Consider the following 23,771-nt stretch of genomic DNA (forward strand, 5'->3'; position numbering starts at 1 on the left):
GCTGGTACGCGCAGCCTCAGAAACACCCTGCGTCCGAGGGTGGCCCCAGGGACGCCGTGCTCCGCGTTGCGGCCTTGTCTGCCTCCATACCACCCTCTCCTTCATTAAATGCTCTGCCGGTGCTGCCTGCGCCTTGGTTTGGTGTGCTGCCTGAATGAGGTTCGGGTTATCGCGTCCTACCTGGGTATTTGGTCTTTGGGAATGCTTGGGGCGTTAGGCCGTGTCCAGGACCTACTCACTAAGGTAAGTGTGGGCAACAGCTGGTGATGTTCTCCAGCAGCCAGTTGCTTTAGTAAAAAGAGTTCGCTGAGCCCCTTAACAGAGACTTCTCCCTTCTTGCGTAACATATATTTAGTACCTCAGTGCATTAAGGTGCTGGATTTAAATAAATAAAGGGTCACCAATTTATATGATCTCCTGCTGTTTCTCTGTGTGTATATATAGGATGACAAAGAAGCCAACAGACCCATGCCAAACAAAGGAGACCATGGACTAGGAAATGAGAAGTTCAAACCTGTGGTACCTTGGCCTCATGTTGAAGGTGTGGAAGTGGACTTAGAATCCATTCGGAGGAAAAATAAGGCCAAAAATGAACTAAATCATCATGGTGGTGGTGATAACAAACAGCAAAACATCATCCAGAGGCAGTATCTCACATTTAAGCCTCAGACATTTGTATACCGAGATCCTGTTTTACGACCTGGAGTCCTTGGTAATTTTGAACCCAAAGAGCCTGAGCCTCACGGAGTTGTTGGTGGCCCTGGAGAGGAAGCGAAGCCATATGTTTTAGGACCAGATTACAAAGAATCCATTCAAGCCAGCATTAAAGAGTTTGGGTTTAATATGGTGGCAAGTGATATGATCTCACTAGATCGGAGCGTTAATGACTTGCGTCAAGAAGAGTAAGCAAACTTTTTGTTTTCTTTTAGTTCTGTTTTTATGGGATTTAATTATTTTCTTTCCATATATCTTAATTGATGCTTAAAATAATATTATTAATTAGGCCAAATACTTAAGGCTTCTTGTCCTGACAGGCAAGAGTGCTGTACTGTACCAAATGTTTCCATATATTATTCTTAATGCTGTTGCAATGATTCCTTTCATGAATACTTTATCTATATTGATTTATCTCTGAAGTCATCTGTTTTAGTGTCTAATTGCAGGTATTTGCATGTTCCAGGTCCAGCCGCAGTCTTCGTTGCACTATCTTCTTTTCTTAATCCGTAACTTCTTAAGATTTGCTTTTAAGAAAGAATGATTTTCATTTTTATTTCCTGCAGAAATTCCTACATTAGGTAGTTTATTCAGTTTTGGTTTTACCCTGATGCTTTAAAAATTAAAACTAACTAACTAAAGAGAACAAACAAAGAAATCCTGTTCCCTTTAAATAACTCTGCTTAATTACCTGCATTAACAGAAGTATCGATCTGCCATAGTGGTGTTTCAGGTATGGAGCCGATGGAAGAGTAGTCTTCTAACCGTTTCCCACCATGTTTATCATAAAGAAGGAAGCAATTCTAGAAAAAACATTTTTTACTCGTTGGCAGGGTGTCTACTTTGGTGTGGGGAAATTCTGGAAAGCTACTAAAATTTGTTCAATAATTACTAACAGGTTTACACAGTCTCTTCTGATCTTTGGTATATGCTGAAGCCAAATTTGTTCTCAGGCTAATCTGCATTTGATACAGTTTTCCTTGTTAAATACCAGCTAAGGACAGGTCTTTCGAGCAAACTGATTGATTGGTAGGGGTTTTGTTTGTTTGGGTTTTGGGTTGTTTTGGTTTGGTTTGGTTGAGCCTTTTTTTTTTTTTTTTTTTCATTTGGAGGGGAGGGTATATGAATTCAGTGTGAAATGAGGTACTTGCCTGTTTTCACTTCCCCCTCATCCCTAGCAGTGGAGCCATGCTGATCCTTGGACTGGGTGCCAGCCTCCAGGTTGTGTCTTTCCAGCTGTGGCAGATGATCTGTTTGGTTGGTCACTGGCTGGTTACTGAGGCTCTGCTGTGGCTTTTTATAGTGGTTGTTTTTCTATTTTGCAAGGTAGAAGAGAACTGGCCAGCTGTGAGTCTGACTCATGCCTGTGCATGTACGGCTGCTTGAATTTACTACCTGGTGTGCACCCATTGAAAGTGAACAAAGTACACAGAGTACAGCGTTTCCCTTCCATCAAGCCATGTTCCTCAGATGACTTACTAAAGGCTTCCCCTTGCTGGCAGTCAGAGGAGAGGACCATGCCTGTCTGCTGCCGGTGGCGAGGAAGCGTTGGCTGTCCTGGGGTTCACTTCAGTTTTCTTTCTTTGCTGCGATCAACGTTGGACCTCTGTGCTAATGAGATTTTTCTGAAGGGGAAGAAATGATCTGGGTAATGTAGGTCAGCATTTTCTTTCAGGAGGTTATTCCCTAGACACTGCTGCTTCTGCTGAGGCATTTGCAGCCACTGGGGCCCCTTTTGTAGGAGGCAACAGGACTAAGGAAACTGGCAGAGAAAAACCATTTTCCCATCGGGTGTTGTGATTAACTGAGCAGAGGGGAGCTGATGGCAGGGGGTCACATTAGCAGAGCTCACTTTGGCCCTGCCTTCCCTAGAGAGAGAGGGGGAAGGAACTGGAAGCACGCTGCCCTCCTCACTCTGCTCCGCAAGGACAGCAAAGCAGAAGTGGCAGCATGTCACGTGCAGGTGGGACTGGGCTGCCTCTGCCCAGGCTATCAGCCATATCTTTGGCAGCAGAGCTCAAGTACTCCCTCCCCTCCGTTTTTCCCCAAGGTGGAGGGCATCAGAGAGCATATGTATCTGCCAAATAGTTCCACACCTATAGCTTCCTGAAGTATTCTTGGCATAATCTCAGAGTTTGTCTTTACTTCTGTTCTGAAGGGGAGTAATAAATGGAAATTCCTGAAGAAGGATTAAATACTTCGTGTACTTTGAGGAATAGGAGAGACAGCCACGTGACTGATCAGAGCAGAAAAGATGAAATTTAGAAACAGTTTCCTCCAAGCACACTTGCAGATAAGTCTTCCATGGAGGCCCAAGCCAGCAGCTCAAATCAAAGTTACATGTTATTGTTTAATGTTCTAAGCAAGCAAACAAAACAGCATGAGAAACATGAACAAAATGCATCTTTCAGACAACTTTATATCAAAATACTTCATGTATTGAATACTTGGGATGCTTGTAATTGCCCTAAATGGGTTAAAGGTTTATAGCTTCTGTATGTCACCTGGGAACAGCAGAAGAGAGGGGAAGCAATGTAAGATTGGCTGATACTGCTATATGCTTTCAGGTATCAACATACTCACTTTCCTGCTCATCCCCCGATACCAGTAAGAAATGCTGCAAAAGGTAGCGGATTGCCTGTTGGATGCACCATTTATTTTCCTCCCACTGATCTGTTTAAAAAGTCCAGAAGCCATTTTGGTTGATAAGGCTGATCAACATTCAGTTTAATCCTACCAAACAGCAGTATAGTCATCTTTTTTTGGTTAATGCTATCTTGGCATTGCTAATTGAGGAAGATCTTCCGGGCAGAGACCATGTTCATTCGTTCGTAGACATTCCAATCCAGGTAGACCTCACCTCAGCCTTCTCTTCCTTTAAGCATCAGAATTTCTAAGCATCACCTGAAGCAGTCAGGTTTGTTCAGTGAAGTATGCCAAATGCTTTCCCAGGCAGTGCTAGCGGGAGTGAAACAGTGCTGCAAGAACTGTCTCTCTCAGCTTAAAAGCCACGTAGCCTTAGGGCTTGTCCCTGCTGGAGGGGGAAGAAGGAAGAAATGCTAATAAAGGGGGATTCAATGCTGCTGTTCAGATTTGACTTTGGAGTCGGACACGTTGCCAAGATGATTTGCCAGCTGCCTTTATTGATTCAGTAGGAACTTTTCTGGTGATTCTGGGCAGCCTCTGCTGCTGTAAAAAGCCTTAACTCTTGCTGCGCCCTGTAGAGAGGAATAACGTTGGATGGCGCGTTGAAGTTGTTTGTCAGGTACATCAGAACATTTCCGTTTTGCCGGTACTGCATACTTTTGATTTACAGATTTTAACAAATCTATTTTGAGGTTGAAGCCAAGCACTTCTGTTGGCATACAGCAAGTCATAGGTTTGATTAAACAAAATCAAGAATGTATGGGGATATGTGAAAGTCAGTGTACAAAATCTCAAAGATGGCATCATCTTGCTGCAGCCTTTCAGCACTCTGCAGGAGGGCCAGGGGAGCCATAAACTGGGTTTAGGTGGGAGCAATACCTATTTTCCACCTTATTTCTAGTTGCAAAGAAGTAGGGCAGGTTTAGCAGGCCCTGTCCAAAACCTCTGTACAGTTGCTGGAAGAAAACTTTTTCTTAAAACTTGGTAATTTTTACCATTTTTGGATTTTTATTTTTTTTTATACTGATAGGTGGCAGCCTTTTACTTCTAAGAGCAGTCATGTATGTTCAATTTTACACGTTGTCCCTGCCTTCTAGCAGACCTGTGATAAAACTAATGTTAGCTTTAGGGAAGAAGGATATTAATTCAATTGCTCCCTGGATATTTTTTTTTTTTTTGTGATCAGGAGTCTGCACAGAGGTAGAGCTGAAGTAAAAATAGAGTGATAAAGTTTCTGAATTATCTTGGATTCAAGATAAACACACCATGCTAGGGAAATAAAATATGGACCTGGGTTTGAGGATGAATGCTGTCAGGTAACAAGATGTGTCCTCTCAAAAAAAAAAATTGTAACTGAAGAGCATTGCTGCTAGGGAGAGCAAGAACTGAGTTGTTTTACAGCATAATGAGCCACTTGTTCAGAGCATTTCAAAATAAAATGAAATTTAAAAAATATAGCTATCCTGGGTCTGAACAGAGATCATTTTTCTTGACAATCTGGTCTCTAGCTCTGACCAATAACATATGCTTGGGAGAAAACATACAAGAATGGACTAAGTTTCATTCATGGTAACCAGTGGGCTTGGACACTTGAGCCAAAAATTGCAACAGGATTGTCATGCTTCATAGACTTTTTTCTGTGCACAGACTTGTCTTTTAAATGCATTTATACCCTTGGAATTAATGACATCCTGAGTCAGTGACTTTTTCCAGGCTGAAGAACATGGTGTTTGTTTAACCGCTGCTCCCGGATACTGTCATGTAACTCTGTTACTCTGCCACCCTGTGATATGGGAATATGGGAGAAATCTACATCAAGCTACTATATAAATGTTTCATATTCCTTCCTTATTATTCTTACCATTCAGTTTGCCCTTTCATTAACTCTGAGCTAAAATGCTCAAAGGGCTATCCGCGTCTGACTCCAAGATCTATTTTTTTTCGAGTGGTAATGCCGAGTTTAGGGTCTGTCACTGAGTATACGCACTAAGAGTGGTCTAACACTCCATATACATTCATTTGCACTTGCAGTGAGCTCTCCTGCCAGCTCATTTCCTTGATAGTGTCCTTGAATTATTCTGCAGCTGTTTATAGTCGTTTGAATTGCAACTACCAAGAACTCTTTTTTTATTGCTCAGTTATGACCTGGAAGAGGAGGTGGACAACTTGGTGCCCAGCACAGACACTTATGCTGCTACAGCAACAAACTTGTTTAAAAAATTGGACTGAATAGACAGTTTTTACACTTCAGTTATTAATCTAAGAGATCTTCTATCTTACCCTGCCATACTTTGATGAAGAACTTTGCTTATAAAGAAAGCAAAGAACCTCATCAAAGGCTTTGGAAATCAAGTTACTCTATTAATAGGCTCACCCATGTCCACATAGTTTTTGATTTCTTCAAAAGATGATAATATATTTCTGCGGCATGGCTTTCTTCCACAAAAGCTGTGTCTATGGTTTACTGATTTTGTTATTTATTACTAGCTTCTTTTCAGCACAGAAGTCAGACTTAGTGGTCTGCAATTCTTTAACTCCCCAGGGCCCTTTTATAAAAATTGGTGTCATGTTTTCCTCCTTCTGTTTGTTTGATAACAAGGCTGGTGTCAGCAATAGTTATACACCACAGTAGTTTGTCAATTCGTGTTGCATTCTTTTGGAAATACTGGGTTTATAAAAAAAAAAAAAGAAAAAAGCAATTAGGCTATTCATGCCAGAAAAATCCAGTAGAAGCTATCATGCAGGTATCTCCAAATTACAAAGTCCCTAAGCTTTAGGTAGCTGAAGATAGGAGCATAAAATGAGGGAAGTATTACTGCGTGCTTGCCCTGCTTTTGTTCTCTTTCCTGGGTATCTGGCGTTGGTCACTGCTAAGAGTTCAACGGAAATACTTAATTTAGCTTTCCTTCTTCTGAAGTGGTCTCTTTTCATTTTGATCATCTATCAGCCCAACAGACTTTCTGGCAGGCATCCTGCTTGTGGTGGTTGAAAAAAATATTTCAACAGCAGCTTTTATACTTCAGTAAGCTATTTCTCAAACTTTTTTTTTTTAATCTATCTTATTATTTACATTCAGTTTGCCTGAATTAGTGCTCATTTCTGTTTTCCTTGTTTGGACACCACCCTGTGCATTTAAAGAATGTCTGTCTTACTACTAACAGCATCTGTTTTTTAATCATGCTGGCTTTCCCTAGTTCCTGACTAGGCTTTTTTTTTTTTTTTTTATGATTAATGATAAACACTCTCAGCTTCTAATACGGAGTCTTTGAAAAAGCTCCATGCTACCTGAAAGCATTTTACCCTTAGTTTCTCTCTTCAATAAGCCAACTCACTTCTTTGTAGTTCCCCTTTTCAAAAGGAGGTGTTACTAGGACACGTCTCGCTTGGCGTTAGAACTTGAGTGCATTGTGGCTACAATTAGAGTGTGGCTTCTACACAGGTATGTCTTCAGCTGAGCTCCACATTGCGCTGAGGGCTCAAAATATGCTGCTTCTCCTGTGGGTGCTGTGATGCACTGCCCCTGGAAACACTAACTAGTGATGCCTGAAATGGTGGTCTCTGAAGCATGGTTTATATTTACTGTGTCTCCTGAGGCAGTGGGAGTCTCCTGCCTGTGTCTTCTGTCCTCTCAGGTGCTCCGATTCCTCCGTACATGTCCGCAGGTGCTGTCTGAGTCCTGCTTGGGCAGCCAGTACTTCTGTGTGGTGGTATCGATGGCTTCCCCTCGTCTTCATGCTAGAAGGTCCCTCGCACATTTAAGCTCTAGTAATCTGGTTTATTTTAGAGAAGGCAGTCCTTCCTGGATAAAGTTAATCAATTCCAAAAATTTCACCAGGTACTAATGAATTCAAAACACGCTGCCCTACACGATTTTCTCATCCAGGCACTGAAGCTCTGCTTCTTGGGTTTTTGGCCGTTGCCTGGAAATTTGGTAAATCCAGCTGTTTTCTCCCTCTTCCCATCTGGAAAAAATAAATAAATTGTCCATGTCCTCTCTGCCCCATGACTGTGGGTATGAGATGCTGAATGAGTCCTCAGGCCAGGCCTCTGCTGTGCTTCTTCCAATCTGTTTTACTACTTTCCATGGTGTAGCTAAAGATAGGCATGGCAGAGCAGGCACGGTGCTGGCCAAAGGGGCTGTGGCATTTGGAGCTGTGGGTACAAGCCTCATTGAGGAGACTTGCTGCAAAATCAGTCCTGCAATTCAATGGGTTTAAAATAGAGACCTAAGTGAAGTGACTGTCACTTTTAGAAGTCCAATTGCATGGAGTCTGTGGTTAATGTTCTTTTGTATGTTCGCATTGAAGACATTAGTTCTGCTGTGTGACTACCTAAGCAGAAAGTGTTCTATAATAATATTTTTTTAAACATACTGGGATTAATACAAATCCCAGTGTTAAAGGTTGTCATTGTGTGTTGGCCTCCTTCTGACGAGGCAGAGGCAAACTGCATTTTGCTTTTTAAGTCATTATCCTAAATGGATCCTTGCAGGATGTAGCCTTATGCTTTTTATTCCCAGTGGCTGTTGTTAATAGCTGTTTTTTTGGGGGGAGAAGGTATTAATTTTGAGTTGGAAGCTTTTTCACGGTCAGGATGATGGCTATGCCCTTGGTAAAACCAAGTTGGCTATTCCCAGTCACCTTCTCCTTCATGTACTTGGAAATGGCTTCCAGCAGCATATGCTGTGTCATCTTTCCAGGGGCTGAGATTAGGCTGGCTAGCCATAGTTCCCTGGATCCTCCTTCTTGAAGGTGGGCATGGCATTTGTCTTTGGCAGTCGTCAGGAACCACTGTTGAGTACCAGGACCTTGTAAAAATGGTAGAGCGTGACCTCACAATGTCATCACAAGCTCCCTCAGCACCCTTCGGTGCGGCCCATCCAGTCCCATGGACTTCTGCGTGTTTATCCCATTTGCTGTGATACGTCCAGTGAAGTGGTCCCTGAACCACCCTTCCTCTATGGTGGATATTCTTTCGCTTCTGCAGACTTTGCCACTAGATGCAGGGACTTGGGAGGTGTGACAGCAAACCTTGCAAGTAAAGACTGAGGGAAATCAGGTGTTAAGTGTCTCAGTCTTTTCTCTGTCCTTTGACACCAAGTCGCACCTCATTCAGCAGTAAACCCGTGTTTTCTTTAGTCTTCCTTTTGCCTACAAGCCCTTCCTGTTGCCCTTCCCATCTCACAGATTTCAACTCCACCGGAGCTTTGCCTTTAATTCTCTCTGCATGTGCTCAGGCAATGTTTCTGTACTCCTAGGTAGCCAGTCCATGCATCTACCTTCCCTACTCTTCCTTTTTTGCATTGGAGCTCCATCAGGAGTTCTTGGTGCAGCCAGGTGGGCTTTCTGCCATGCCTGCTTGACTTACTGCATGTGGGAGTGGACTGTTCTGTGTTTTGGGGAGGTTGTCCTCAAAGAAGCCATTCCTGGGCCCTTTTTGGCAAAGTTGTAACACCTGAGATCATGAACTTCTCATGGCAGATGTTAGGAAACATTCAAATAATGGTTTCTCTGTGAAAGAGTCAAAAAGGCAGAAGAAACTGCCTGATGGATAAAACCACTGATGACTACGAGTGTGGAGCCCTGAGAGGAGGCTGTCTGATAAATGGCTCATTTCAAGAGCTGCACCTGGTTACACAAGACCAAAGCAATGTGAGTTGTTCCAAAGAATCTGTATTCAGTATTTAAAAAAAAAAAGGTGTCTACAATGCATTAGTTGCAGTAGCCTCTTTGTAGTTTATTTTACCTCAAAAACACTAAGGAGCAATGCAGGTTTTCCTTTATGAAGTTCACTTTCACAGTAGAACACTCCAATCCACATCTGCCATTTCCATTGGTATATTTTGCTGGGCTTGGGTCATGCTTATTGCACTTTGGGTTGAAATTTAAGTCAAGAAGCATTCTCTTGAAGTATATTGTAAGTGATGCTCTGTGAAACTCCTTATCTGTCCTATTAACTAACTTACATTACTGTAGAGCCCTTAAGCCAGGGATGTTCGTACTGTTGATCAGATTTCATGCGAGGGTAATTAACTGTGTTGGCTGTAAGAAAGGATCAGTGCTCAACGTGCATTGCTCAGGCCTGATATGCTGTTGTTATCCAACCCATGGAAGACTTGCTTACATATTTTTCTTACTGACCCAGAGGGTTTTAGTATTTTGACTCTATTTAAACTACATTTTTTTGACAGCTTCTTTTGACAAATGTTGCAGGAATCTTATCCTGAGTCGTTTGACTGGGAGAAGGAAGCATCATGATTCTTTGTGCATGTTTATGGCATGAGACAAATTAATCTCTTCCTGGATTTTTTAAGTATGACAATAGATAACTACTGTCCGCTCACCAGTGTGAGCCAGAATTTCAACTGCATCACCCGCACACATCTGTCAGTCTGACCATGGCAAAATAAATATTTTAAAGTGTTTTTTTTCTTCCATGGATTATCCAGTTTGACTTTTCCTTTTTAATGACGTTATTGCTGTTACAGGGCATGCCCCCTGGGCCATACAAATTTGTACTTGAATAATTGGATCTGTTGCCATGGGTCACCTTTTTACTTCAAACAGAACAACTGCCAATAAGCTTTTGTTGAAAAACCTTGAAAAGTAACTCTTCCTTGCTTGAGTACAATGTTCCTTGTGTACAGAAATGTATTTTTGGAAAACTGTTTTTGCAGCTCACGACATTTTATAAAACAAATCAAAAGGGAATGAGAATTGGCTTGTTTTTTAAAATCATACATGTGGTTTTGAAGGGCGTTTGTTTTATTTTTTTATTATTTTTAGTACAAGCAGAGGAGGGATTTCTTGCCAAAAATAAAGACTTCTGGCTTTACTTAAGAATACATACATGCAGAGCTGTGTGTTGGTAAAGCAAAGCTGTTAGTAAAGATATTTTTCCTATCATAGTTTGATGGTGACAGCTTGGACCCTTTGGTTGGCTGAAGTGCTATTAAAAGTATCAAACCATATAGAAAATTTTTGGTGCTGGAGTTGAGTCAAAAAAATACCAAAATCTTTAGTTGTAAACAATTACTTGGGGTATGAAATAAGGCAGATCAATCTTGGCTGCTCATTAGAAATGGCTGGTCTTTTTACTCTGGGCAAATAACATGAATTTAGTATGTTATTTTACAGTAAGTAGTTAGGTGTCCAGTCAATCTTGTTGTAGCTAAGGAGATTGAATAGAAAAGTTCTGGAGTGGAGCCTGCTTTCTTCAGGAATGTGATTAGTTCTTTAATTATAGCACTGTGCAAATTACATATTTGATACTGTTATATGAAAAAAAAATTCAGTAATTACTGTTGGTATCTGTGTCATTGGAAATGGAGCATTAGGGACTTGATTTCATTTCATGTGGTACCTTGGGAAAATCTTTTATTCAAGTGCCACACAGTACACTGGAACTGTTCTGTAACCAAGAAAACTAATTTTATAGTATGCGCATAAATCTTTGTCTGCCTTACTGAAGGCTGGGGTTGAGAATCAGGTGAATTATAGTGGTCACACTAAATCAGGAAGGCTGGCTTTCCTCTGCAGGTTATCAGCTGCCTTACTGCTGGCAAGACTCCTGGAGGAAAAAATGTGTTTAAAATGTAATTAGCCATGTATTGTCAGAGCATCTCCTTGTGGTCAGGAAAGATTTGAATTCCAGGCATTGGCCTTAAAGCAAAACCAAGCATTTTCTGTTAACGTTTCAGGTCCCAGTAGTGAAAACTACAGTGAAGGTGGATCCCGTCTCTTTAGTGTTGGCTGCTAGCGTTTCGAATTTTAATTTTCAACAGAGAAATAGTTCACCGGAAGAGTACAAAGAAGTTGGCAGAGGCGCCAGGTGTGTTATCTGTAGTTGGATTTACTTGCCTGTGCATTTGAAATGAGAAGACCAAGCTCTGAACAGGACCACTTGCTCAACAGAAAAGTCTAGTGCAGCACCTGGAGTATATTTAAATACTGCCTTAAACCTTGACTTTGGAGGAGGGGGCAGAGAGAAGTCTGAGAGGTTTCCTGCAGCTGCTTGTGTAACCTTCCAGGTGCTGTCTTGCATCATAGAAATTTTGGAGCAAATGGCGGAAGCATTCTGTCAAATGAGTTGTAATCTGAATGTGAAACTAAAAAATTAAATGAACTTCTTATGCTCTGTCTTGTTCCTGTTAACCAGAACTTACTGTGGTAAAGCATTTAAATAAACATGCATGATATAAGTCATAATTCAGTCCAGCTGAGCATGGGCAGGAACTTCAAGGTTTAATCTCTGATGAGCAAGGCATGGTGGAAATAAAGTACTTCTGTGGGACTGAGTCCACTGCCCCAAGCTTCTTTCTAGCCTTTTGTTTATTATATTAGGTAAATTAGGTTTATTATATTAGGTGTATTACATTAGGCAGCGTTTGATAAATCCAAAATTATGCACAGCCTGGATTCTCTTGAGCTGTACGTAAGCAAACGCATCAAGCCGTAACTTCCTAAACTAGTGCCCACCTCAATGGAGAAATGCCGAGAACTGCCACACGCAGCGAGTTGTAGCTTCGTGCCAGCGTCTTCTGAGGTCACAGCGCTGGCTGCCTCAGCGGGGAGAGGGGAGTGCATCGCCACAAACTGCTCTCCCACAGCTGACCCACAGCCGCATCCTGCGCCGTGCTGAGCGATCCGCTCGCCCCGTCTCCTCCCTGCCATAGCGCGCAGTGCATCGCGGTGCTGCGGGAGGGCTGGAGATGTGCGGAGAGACACTGCACCGCTTTAAACCGAACCAGGAAAGAAGAGGGCTTTGGCTCCGTCTCCCTGTCGTGTGGCTTCCCCTTCCCTGAGGAAGGGGATTTATTTTGACCTTCTACCTGCCCCAGCTCTCCTGCCCTAGGGTGTTTATTGCTTTAACTTCTTCAGTGTTGGGCAAGTGATACTATGGGCAAGAATCCTGTGGTTAAAAAAAAATGCAAAGTGTATTCCTTTAATTTTCCTGTTAGCCCTAATGTTGGGTCTCTGTACAAACCTTGCTTGAATTTGGATCGTGGCACTTTATGAGGTGTGATAAGAGATGTAGCTTGTGCTTCCAGGGGCACTAATAACAAAATTAGTCACGTAGCCTTGCAGGCTACTTCAGGAATGGAAGTAGACAAAGCTTGTAGCTATTGTAAAAATAGGAAATGCTGTTTCAGCGTAGGTTTAAGCTGTTAGGTAGTGTGTAGTAGAGGTTTTGTTGCTGTCTGCTGAAGGGGAGAAAAAAAATTTACTCAGCTGATCAAAATGTCCTTCTTGGGTTGTCTGTTCACTTCTCTTCCAGAACCCCTGTTTTTTAAGTTGACTACTGTAATCTTACATTGATGTTGATGATGCATAAAAATACTCTTTAAGGCTTCATAGGTAACAAATCCAGTATTAACTTCAGATTTACTTAGTCATACCATAACAAAGAAATGCCCAGTTCTGTAATCTGTTTCTGCCTACTCTAGACTTAGGCAACGATCCATCTGACTTGCAGGCATCAAGCAGCCAGTGGCAGCTAGGACCTTGGTGGCATCAACTGTACAGATGAGCAAACTGGTGAAGGTGTTTTATGAAAGAAACTGGCATACGTCTTCTTAGGGGGTGATGCAGTAGTCATAATAAATTGATGATTTAAAATAACAGCAGCCCTGAATTCACTATTAAAGTATGTAAACGGCATGCTGTCTGCTGAAGGACTGTCTCCTTAAAAGATAAGAACAGGGCTTACTACAAGAGGAAGCTGCAAATGGAAACAGCTCCTAACTTATTTTTGGGCTCTGCTAGTGCTAGACCTTCTCAAAGCGTGAGAAAAATGCATGCACTATAAAGCAATTATCAGTAGGTGATAATATCACTATGATTCTCATACCACTTTAAACATGAAATAAAACTTAAAATACAATTTAAAATTGTGAACAGTTTTATATTAATGGAGAAGAGAGATTCCTTTTTATGTGTGTCAGCTACAATTTCAGGATAAATGCTAACCTGAGACCTTCAGCTTTGTACTGATTCAGGGCTCTCGGCTTAAAACAGCTGACTCGAGCTTCTTAGGAGTTGGCTGCTGGAGTGGGTACAGGAATGCGATGGCAACTGCCTGCTGTCTTGGAGAAATCTGTGCTGCTATGTTTTGGTCTGAGCACACAAGTACAGTGCTTTAAAACCCAGAGAGGGGACTGATGTGCCTTTGGAAAGCGCGGGTGCATATAGTTGGCCTGAGGAAGATAGTATCGGGATAGAGAGTCAGTTGTGGCCACGATACCTCTACTTTTCTCTGAAGCTTAGGTGCTGGTATGCTAGGGAAGTTAGGAATTCAGGATGACATGAGAAGCACTTCTGTTGGCTCAAGATCTCAAATTGCCCTCCAAGTATCTATCTTATTGGGGCTCACCCTTGAATTGCTGTTGAGGTGCTCTCCTTCTTCCCTTGCATTTTTGCTTGATGCCTGGATTTCTCTTCCAGTAGAAGCAGCCTCTAGCTTGGGCTCTTTTTAGCCTGAGGAAATTTAAGCCCACATCTGCAGCCACAGTGGTTGCTAACAGGGAGGCTGTAGGGTCATCCAGTCCTTGGAGCATGTACCCATGGTCACGTTGATTGGGCCAAGGGACATCAGTAAGAGCAAGCTAATGAATGGAGTACAAAGCTGCAAGAGCAGAAATTTCCTCAAGCGGAGGAGCGCTCCAGCCCCACATGGGTCCCCCATAAAAGGGCTCCTCTCCTGCTGTGGCTGGTGCACGACTTCGTGATCGAGGGACAGGGTCGTCCGTGTGGCACAGTCTCCAACAGTGCTGTTCCCTCCCAGGGGTGGAGAGGGAGTAGGACTAATTCATGTCTTGAGTATGCAGGCTAATAAGTCAGAAGAAGTGTTACTCACCCTGTTTCTCCATTAGGTCACTACTGTATTTTTCAAAAGGTTTCTTCTCGTTCCAGTGACGAGTCAGTCCATGTTTTTGCTCAGTAACACCAGTGCTGATTTGGGGACGGGAAGTTTTTATTCATGGACTGATCTGAAGGTGTTGCTTCCTCTCACTCCGAGTTCCCTGAGGAAAGGAAGCAAACAGAGCTGCTCTTCCCTGCGGCGCTGCCAGCCCTTCACGGATCGGTGCATGCCTGCTCCTTCTTGCCCCGTACAGTAACTCTTTACAGGGGCCAGGAAAAGCAATGTGAAATGTCTAGGGGCAAGACTAGCTTGAGGATGCTACCCTCTCATTCCTGTATATCTGCTGCAATGTGCCGTCCTCTCAGCTATACCAATAAGAATTTGAACTAAATTTTTTTAAGTGAGTTTGTTTACTGATATGGTTCACGGTATATAACCACAGCTGGCCTGCAGGCTACACCTGAAAGGGCACCGTGCTACCGTATGTGGGCAGGACAGCACCCAGGGATGAAGCTGGAGGTGAAACATATTTCAGTCCTCTTTGTTGCAGACTCTTTTGTACTTTGCATCTGCCCGTGCCAGTTTTCAACAGCTTGCAGCTTTTGCCTGGACACTCGTATCTCCTTGACCCTATCTTTTAAAATTGAAGCATGAGTCTGGAAATTCAGGCTTTTTATTTTCCTTTTCTGGCCCCTAAAATTTACAGGGAAACTAGTGCTGTAAAATTCAGCTTCAAACACAAGGAGAATGCATTTCTGGTTTCTTGGTATTTGGTTTGCCAACCACTGGATGTCAGTGCTGCTCCACTGAAGAAAAGCTCTTCCCCGCTTCCTTCCCTGTGGATGTGAAGGAAATGAGAGTGGAGGCTCCTGATTTTTGTCGCTGAAATACTTGAGCGACATCTGCATTTCTTGGAAAAAATTGCCACAGAGATTAAAATATTTCTTAATTGCACGTATCGAAAACAACTACCATGTTTCAAACCTCCAATTCTCAATGCAAGATGAGAGACAAGATCGTGCATAGGGAGTTGCTGCAGTCTGTTGGAGCTTATGGGCTTGATGAGTCAGTCTGTGGACTGTCCAATAAGTGAAATACAGCTGCTGGAAAAAACTAAAAGTATGATCTTACTAGAGGTATAAATGTAGTGCTTTTATGGCTTGCAAATGGCACATTTAGCAACACCTGATTTTTCAAGCTTAAAAAGTAAAACTTGCTGACAGATGTGAGGAGATTAAGTTGGATATGTAGCAAAAAGCCTGTCTAGACCTCTGGTTTTATGTTTTAAAAAGGTATTAAATACAGATCAAAAAATGCTTAAAAATTGCTCACAGATGTGTTGTTCAGTTCAGGCTTTTGTAATAGGTTTGGCTTTTTTAAATTACGTTACGTTACTTACTGTCTTTCATTCTTATGCTCTTCACCATTTTGTTCCTAAGTATGACTTACCTACACGACCAGAAGTGAGAGAAGTAAGCAACCAAAAGATTTGGGGGTTTTTGCAGTGTTTCCCTTGTTTCTGTTGAAGGCAGTCTGAAATGTTGTAGCTGGCTGTCTTTGTTATTGGAGAGCAAAAAGATTTCCTAGCTAAACTGCTGAAAGCGCGGGTCAGTGGCACAGTGCATCAGATACTGCCTTCTCCTTTGAGGCAAAAGGTGCTATTAATTTCCACTGTATTTTACATGGAGCTCTTGAATGGCGTTCAGCTGGCATGCCGATTTTGAATGTGTAACACCCCGTTTTCCTCCATCTTAACATAACTGTATCACCAAAATTAATCCAGGTGAATATATGTGTAAAGCAACACAGTTCTGGTATTAATTTGTTATTAAACTCACAATGGAAAATCTTCTATGCAGCCAACTTAACGTACCTAGGTAGCATATCCACTTTATCTCTGTAAATGGCTAAATAAGTTGTCTCTTGTAGCTTGTCCTACAAATGGAAGTATTGCAATCTCTAATCAGCTGAAATCTTTTGAGAGGGATCTGTGGAAGGAAAGCAACAGTGGCCTGAACCGTGCATTTAAACAGTCGGTCTAGCACTTGTATGTTGGTAGCTGATAAATATGATTAGCTGCAGCTACTTCAGGCATAAAAAAACTGAGCTGGAGGATTTTAGTCAGTAAACCATACTTGTAGAGATAGTGCTGTTTCAGAGGTTGCTTACAGCATGCCTGAGTAAGAGAAGAAATGCCTTATTAGATCGGACTTAGTTACAGACTGTTTTGATTCTGTAATTTTCTTTTCCCACAGGACCAAAATTAATAGTTTGTTTCTACCAATTTCTTTTTTTTTCCTTGGTGGGTGAGAAATACATATTGATGCTGTTCCCTGACAATAAGTGAAATACATCCTTCTTCACCAAAAAACACTCCTTAAATACCTGTAGATCTGTTACATGAGTTCTTTCCACATTTAACTTCGTTGAGTTTCAGAAACTCTGGTTATTTCTGATGATTAAGGTAATTTTTCAAACACAGGAATGTTTCTGTGCATTTAAGCTTTTTATTGTATATAGAGAAATATAACTATGGAAGTCTGCATCTGTAAGTTTAAAAGTTTCTATTTGTCAAGAATAATTTCTTAATATGTAATAGTTGTCTGTGAAAGGTCAGATTCTCCCTCGTAGAGACTTTACTTGCTAAAAGATGAAAAAACAAGTCTTTTGCCCATTGAAATCAAAAGTGCTATGTCTCTGGGTTTGGTGATAGGAATTGTATTATTATAGTTGGGAAAGGGGCTAGTGATCAGGTAGGGACACTTCCAGGTGAGGAAATAGCTGGACTGGTTGTAGTTAGGGAGACTGAACAGTCTCATTTAGGGATGCAGTTGGGGAAACGGACATTACAATTGCAAATGAAATCCATTGTTGATAAATGTGATTAATAAATATTGGAAAGTGTGGACTGAATTACTCATTTTGCTTGTTTCTAAATCATCCGTCATTCTTCAGGAAAAAAGACCTGAGTCCAGGTCCACAGTAAAATTGAAATGCAGTGTGTTTTAAATGGATACATAAGTGCTTTTCATGGCACGCCAAGCTGGAACCCACCGATACAGATGCTTAAATTGAAAAAATTTAACAGGAATGAACATAGGCAATAGTTACATTTCCTGTGTCACTCTTTCTGACACTGGTTAGTCTTGCATGTTTGGTTGACGCAATTGTCATCTGTCATGTTGACTACTAGAAAGATGTATGTTATAGCCAGATACATGCTTGATTGAACCTGTTACTTGAATGTCCATTCAATGCATTTGTAGGGTTAGAAACTGTTTATTTTGATCAAAATTTGTCGTCTTGTTATTGTGATAGCATTCCTTGTCAAATTTTGTAAAGGCATTACATTTTCAAATGATCTATAAATCCTTGGCCTTTTTCTAAAATTTGGCAGCCCTTCAGTGTTCATTTTCTCGCTTTATTCCTCGTGAGTTTTCTACATGGTTTTTGTTTGGTTTCTCACATCTCTCTCGTTTTTTTTCCCCTCTTCTCCTTTCTTTCAAGGAAGGAGCCCATTGAAATTGCGCCAGGTTTGAAACCTGTCCTTGGCAGTCTACTTTTTAAAAATTTTTACTTCTATCTGTTAAAAAAAAAAAAAGTACAATTGCACAAATTTGGCCAAAGCTGTTACCTTCTTACATCGGTGAAACGTGACTGCATTTTGACTAGGGAATGGAGGGTTTAATGGGTTTGGTAAGGTTGTGTATTTTAAGCTACGTTTGTTATACCTGAAAGTTTAACCATGACTAATAAATAGTAGAGATCATATCTTGTCTGCCATGGGATTACATTTTTCCCACGAGTAACTGCTTTTCTGACAGTTCTTGCAAATCGAGATAGTCTTATGCAGAGCAGCTGACATGAGCATTTCATGTGCTGCTGCTGTGCTTCTAGCAAGTTTACTTACTATGTTTAAATCTCTTTTATTGTGAAAGGGCAGAAATTAATGAGTTTTGCCTTGCTACAACAATGTTCGTAACTTTGCTAATTATGCGGATTCTGCATGTGGACTGTATAAAGCCAACAGAAACCCTTTATAGACAGTCCTTCTACTGGGTAAATCTGATTTTAAAGAGTCTTGGAAAAAACCAGCACCATCTTACTGCGATGTTATGCAGTAGGTTGAGCCAAAGGCACAGTCCATCCTAAATTGTGATATCTGATGTTTTGAAGGGGACCCCCATTTTGGCAGATGCAGTTTGGGGCTTTTTCTTCCACTGTTCTCTGCTGGCAACACAAGCAGCGAGGTGGTGGTGGTAGGCATGTCTCTCTGCAGGGTCCATGTAATGCCATCCACCTACACAGGGGGAAGGAAGCATGTAGCTGTTGAGGCAGTAGTCATTGTTCACCAGCTGCATCCTACCTCTTTCAGGAGGCAAAAAAGCTTGCTGGCTGGAAGCAAGCTGCTCGTTGGGTCTCGTACCTCTGTGATGCTTAAGCTATATTACCTTTTATATCCTGTTTCTCTTTTAATCTGAAGAATAGCCATCAGTGAAGATTTCATTTGCACAAAGATGTTCTTAAGCAGTTCTGCAAATCACAGCGTGAAAACTAATAAAATCAAATCTTTTTACAGATGCAAATACTGGCATTATGATGATAACCTGCTCACCTCCAGCGTTGTCATTGTCTTCCATAATGAAGGATGGTCCACACTCATGAGGACAGTCCACAGTGTCATTAAGAGAACTCCAAGGAAATACTTGGCAGAAATCGTGCTGATTGATGATTTTAGCAACAAAGGTATATTTGGAATATTAACAGAATACTTGTAGAAAAGGAAGCTTTATTTTTTCTTTAAATAGTTTTCTTCTCGTTTATTACGTGCCATGGAGAATTGAGTTGACTCTGCAAGAAAAGTAAGTTGCTTCTTCACAGTCCTTTCAGTTTTCAGTGAAGGGAAAGCTCTTTTCCAGTGAACTGCTTTCATAAAGGTGGCAGTCCTTTATGTGTGTTCAGCTGTTTGAAATATAGGATTTGTGGTGGACTCTCTACCACAGTTGTGGAGTAGTATATAGTAGAAAGCTGGGATAGCTAGTACCTCTGTTAGCTCTTATGAAAACAAGTAGTTTTAAGAGTATTGAGGGAGTTTAAGTTAAGCCTATTTAGGAATAATTTCTTGCTTCATTCCATATAGGAATCCAGATTCCGGTTTTTAGGGGGGCTGGGTTTTTTTTTACTATCATAAAAATGTATCTAAGGCTATTGAATTATTCTGATCCATTTTCAATATCTTTCTAATTTCCAACATCTTTTTTAATTAAACATCACGTTAAGGTGTTTATTGTTTCTTATTGGGGGGAGGGGCTTTTAAGAATTTAAGTGTGTTTTAATTTCTGCCTTTCTTTGAGTCTTGCATAGCAACATTTTCAGAAGTCCAGAGGTTTTCCTTTTCCTTTGTAATATCCATTCTGGTCTTGGTTTATAGTCAGAATGTATGTACTTAGGTGTGATTCTTATATACATAAACATACACTGACTTTTTTCCTTTAATGGTGATATCTTCAGTGTTAATGCAAATTAAGGGGAAGAACTGGAAGTGGTATGCTAGAGATACAAGATGATTGATACAGAGGAATTCTGTCTGGTTTTAAGCTTTAAACAAATTTCAAAATAGTGCACCAAAGCTGCACAGTCTGCAAGATTTTATTGCAGCATAGTTCTTGAATAGAAGTTGACAGAGAAAAAGAGTAGATGCGCAAATAAAAACATCACTTTAGGTGTGCGGGATGACAGTTTCTTCTAGACAATGATGATGATGGCTTTTGAGAGCACAGGCGAGTTTGAACTGGTCAGCAGCATAGGATACATTCCCTTTACCCTCCTCTTTGTTTTTATAATAGCTGAATTGGGTAGTGGCATGGAAAGCAGATGACTCTGTTCTGAAACTCTCCGTTTTATCAAGTGATCTGGGCTTCTCCCAGTTCCAGCCTCACAGGAGGTTGTTTGCTGTGGGTATACCAACTATAAATTTTAAAACTGAACTCATCACATAGTTGGGGTTGCCTTTTTTGAGTATAAATCATCATTAAAAGTAGTTATTGTATGTTAATTTTTACATCATACCTTTAGGTAGGTAGGTATCTTTTTCTGTTTGTTTTTACAGGAGAGGAAAAGTTACCTGTATTGTAAACTTGACTACATCTGGCTTAGTCTAATAAAGATACTGATTGCTACATTATAGTCTCCTGTATCCTTTTACAGCTTTTGAGAATTTGGCTTAGATACACACACACGCTATAAAACAAAAATATCTTCTCTCCTAAGGGATATAATTTTAATAATGCAGTCAGCAGACATGTGCTGTGTTTCTCCTTTTCGTCTGGGATCACAGCTTTCCTTCAGAGCTATTCAAGGACCGAGTCAGCTGTATAAAATAACGACGACACTGATGGTCTCTAGAAAAATAACCAGATTTTTTACTGATGATTGGACTCAGTACTTGGGTTTCACATGAGTTGTAGGTGACTCTGTGCTGTGTATATGTAATTCATGGAATGAGTTTGTCTGGCATAACAACTTGTACTACAGTTTTCCAATATATATCGATTGTTAAATAAAGGCAGTATTTTTCAAGAAATTTGTTTTGAAATACAGAACTTTACTTATGCTTTCTGCTCATATATGAATGGTTAGCAGATACAGCTAGCCTGGACCTAACATCCAGCAGACCCTTGTCTCTATATTTCCCACACTTCATTTTCCCAAGTAACTTTCTTGAATCAGAAAATTCAGTAAAGCAAGCTCAAGATGCAATTTTCTCATGTATGAGTGATTGGAAAACAAGCACGGACTGGAATGGCTCTGAACACCTTGCTGCAACTGTACTGTTTCACTATAATAAGTCTTCAAACTGCTTTAGGCTATTACTTGGTAAACATAATTAACTTAATTTCAATAATTCAAATTGCATTCTAGGTGAAAAATGGCCAGGAGAGTAGAATCTTGCTCCACTTCTTTCTCCCCAGAGAGAAGCATGAACTAGTACAGGCTGCGAAGAGTGCCAAGCTGCCTGAAGAGATCTCCAGTTGTTAGGAGAGCTGCAAAACACAAACAGTCTTAATCATAGCAGAGCTGCCGGTGGCTTTTTGCTTTTTCAGCCAGAAGAAAAGCAGTGCTGGCAGCACAGATACAGGATTTTCTCCTTCCCCACCTGCTTTCAGACTGCACACTTCATACCTGCCTTTCCACCCAGGAAAAAGCGTCTTATGCTTTTTGAGACCAGTGTTGAGGGACACAGATGCTGGACTGGGTAGACATTTGCTCACACTCGGTGTGGCTGTCCTTATTTCTTAGCTGCCGCCTTCTCCAGCGATACGAAATTAAAATGGAGCGTAGTGGTTGCAAACACTTCTAAAGGCTAGCTCATAAAGAGCCCAGCCTGTCCTCCTTTACGAGAAATCCTCTTTCATCAGAAGGGAGTTACAGCTGCATAGAAGCTTATATATATTATGCCTTACAGGGAGGAACAGTTGCAATGCTTGGAAAATGTTCTTTTCATTGTAGTTCTTTATACAAAGTCAGTTGGGAGCAGTCTTTTTGCTGAACGACACTCTCTCTTCCTTCCTTAATCTCTTCTGCAAACAGCAGGGTTTAACTGTGGAGGACTGCATGGAGAGATGTGCTGAGTTCTGCTCGGGCATTTTTTCCTTTGTCAAAGCACAGAGGGAACAGTAATAAGAAGATGACACCAAGCTAATTGAATGATGCTAGTTCTGGTATTTTCAATGGACACCTCTGTATTAATGCATGTTAGAGTCCAAGAGTGTTGCAACAGCTTCTATCACAGTGTCAGTGTGGCCACGCTGCTGCACATGCTCCCCCCCCGCCCCAGTTTTTCTTGTGCTTCTTGATAGAAACAGTTTATTTTGCTGTGAGTGCTACCTGTGTGGAGGATGCAGCTGTTCTGGAAGGGCAATGAGAATTCATAACACCAGATTTTCTGAAGCTCCCTACAATTACAGTTGTGTATATAGGTCTTCAACAACTACTTGTTATGTATTTAGGTACCAGCTTTATTTCTTTTTGAAGCGTAAAGGTCAGCTGGTGCAGCTCGCTTTTGTAGCCCGTGCACCTGTAAAGAGTGACTGCAAGGTAAATACCAATGTTCCTAGTAGTGTTTAAAGGCTTTGTCTACCTTTTGTGTTTCCTTATTTTTTCTTTATAGCTATCTGTATTTCCCACTAATGCAGCATCCTGTAAGATAACCAAAGGGGAAGTAATGAGCGTAGAAAGGTAACAGTATTTTTATTAACTTGTTTAACAGTGCTTGCAGTGAGGAAACTGAAGCATTAATCAGTGCTTGTGTTAGAGCTAAGAGCGAGCACCCCACGTTAGTAGTATTACAGTACAGGGGACTCAGGGGCAGCTGCTTTAGGGAGGACTTCTGATACCATTTTTCTAGTTCTCAAACTGACATCCATGAGTCGAGGGGAAAAAACCTGCTTTCCTCCTCCTCTCCCACCTTGTAATCTGCAACGCCTAAGATCTTTTGGAGAAAGGACGTGTTTTTAAAAAACATTGATCCATGCTTTAATCATGCACTGAGACATGAGAGAAGAACCCAAACAAGGGAAGACCAGATTAGATGGTTATAATATTTTGAAAGGTAAAATACACATTTTTAAACAAAAACCAGAATGCTGTAAGGCTGTTAACAGATGTCATAAATACACATTCTAGGTGAACAAAATTTAATGTTGGCCAAACAGTATTTCTAACTGTAAAAGTATCAGGATTTTATACACTACTGTCATGCAGGCTTTGTAGTATGGGAAGGAGGGAAAATTCAGTTTTCCTGTGGGAAATAGCACTTGCTGCTAACCCTGGCATCGTTTCAGATAATGGACTGCAAAGTCCTGAGACTTGTACTGTAGAAAAGCTTTACACAATCAATATGACAGGTTTTTACAGCTCCCTGTGAGCCTTACATAGTTGAACATTTGTTAACTAAAACATTTGGCTTCATAGGCAGGAGAGCTGGAAATAACTTCAGGTTTTAAATCTTTAAAACATTCCTGACAGTCCTTCTGTAACATGTACTTGGAATTTGCAGAATAAATAATGGTGTGGTATAAAGATTCTCTTAGTACCACTTCAGTATGACCTCATAACTCTTGTTGATTTTATCCTATAAAAATTTATATCACAGCTATCCTATCATATATTCTATATATATATTACATGGCATATTATTCTATACAGCATGTGATAAAATTGTTTTCTCTAGTTTGATATTTATGTATCCTTGAAGTTTTCCTAATGCACAAGGATTTACAAAAGAAATTGTAAATATGTGTGGGAAAGGAGAAGAGGATACGTAAAACTTTTAGTTGAGAAACCTTATTCTTTTATGAAGTTGAAGAGGAGGGATAACAAGAGTATTAAAAGATAGTGGTTTCAGAAGATTGTTCTTTGGTATAATTGCTGAATTTTCAAGTTTGGAAACTTTGCTTCCAAAAACCACCACTTCCATTTCAATTATTTATTTGTAGCCTTTGTTAAAACTATCATTCTTTAAATACTGTTGGCAAGAATATAAAACATAC

At 40.8% G+C, this 23,771-nt stretch overlaps 1 protein-coding gene across 1 annotated transcript in view; it reads left to right on the forward strand.

Moving 5' to 3' along the window:
* The first annotated feature begins 201 nt into the window (after window positions 1-201).
* The window catches only part of GALNT7 (polypeptide N-acetylgalactosaminyltransferase 7), a 44,536-nt gene continuing 20,966 nt past the window's right edge, over window positions 202-23,771 (forward strand). The window contains exons 1-3 of the mRNA XM_010570060.1: window positions 202-243; window positions 445-902; window positions 18,800-18,966. Coding sequence (XP_010568362.1) covers window positions 202-243; window positions 445-902; window positions 18,800-18,966 — 667 coding nt within the window. The remainder of the gene's footprint in view (window positions 244-444; window positions 903-18,799; window positions 18,967-23,771) is intronic.

Source organism: Haliaeetus leucocephalus, unplaced genomic scaffold (genome assembly GCF_000737465.1).
Source record: "Haliaeetus leucocephalus isolate CR32 unplaced genomic scaffold, Haliaeetus_leucocephalus-4.0 Scaffold284, whole genome shotgun sequence".
NCBI classification, from domain to species: domain Eukaryota; kingdom Metazoa; phylum Chordata; class Aves; order Accipitriformes; family Accipitridae; genus Haliaeetus; species Haliaeetus leucocephalus.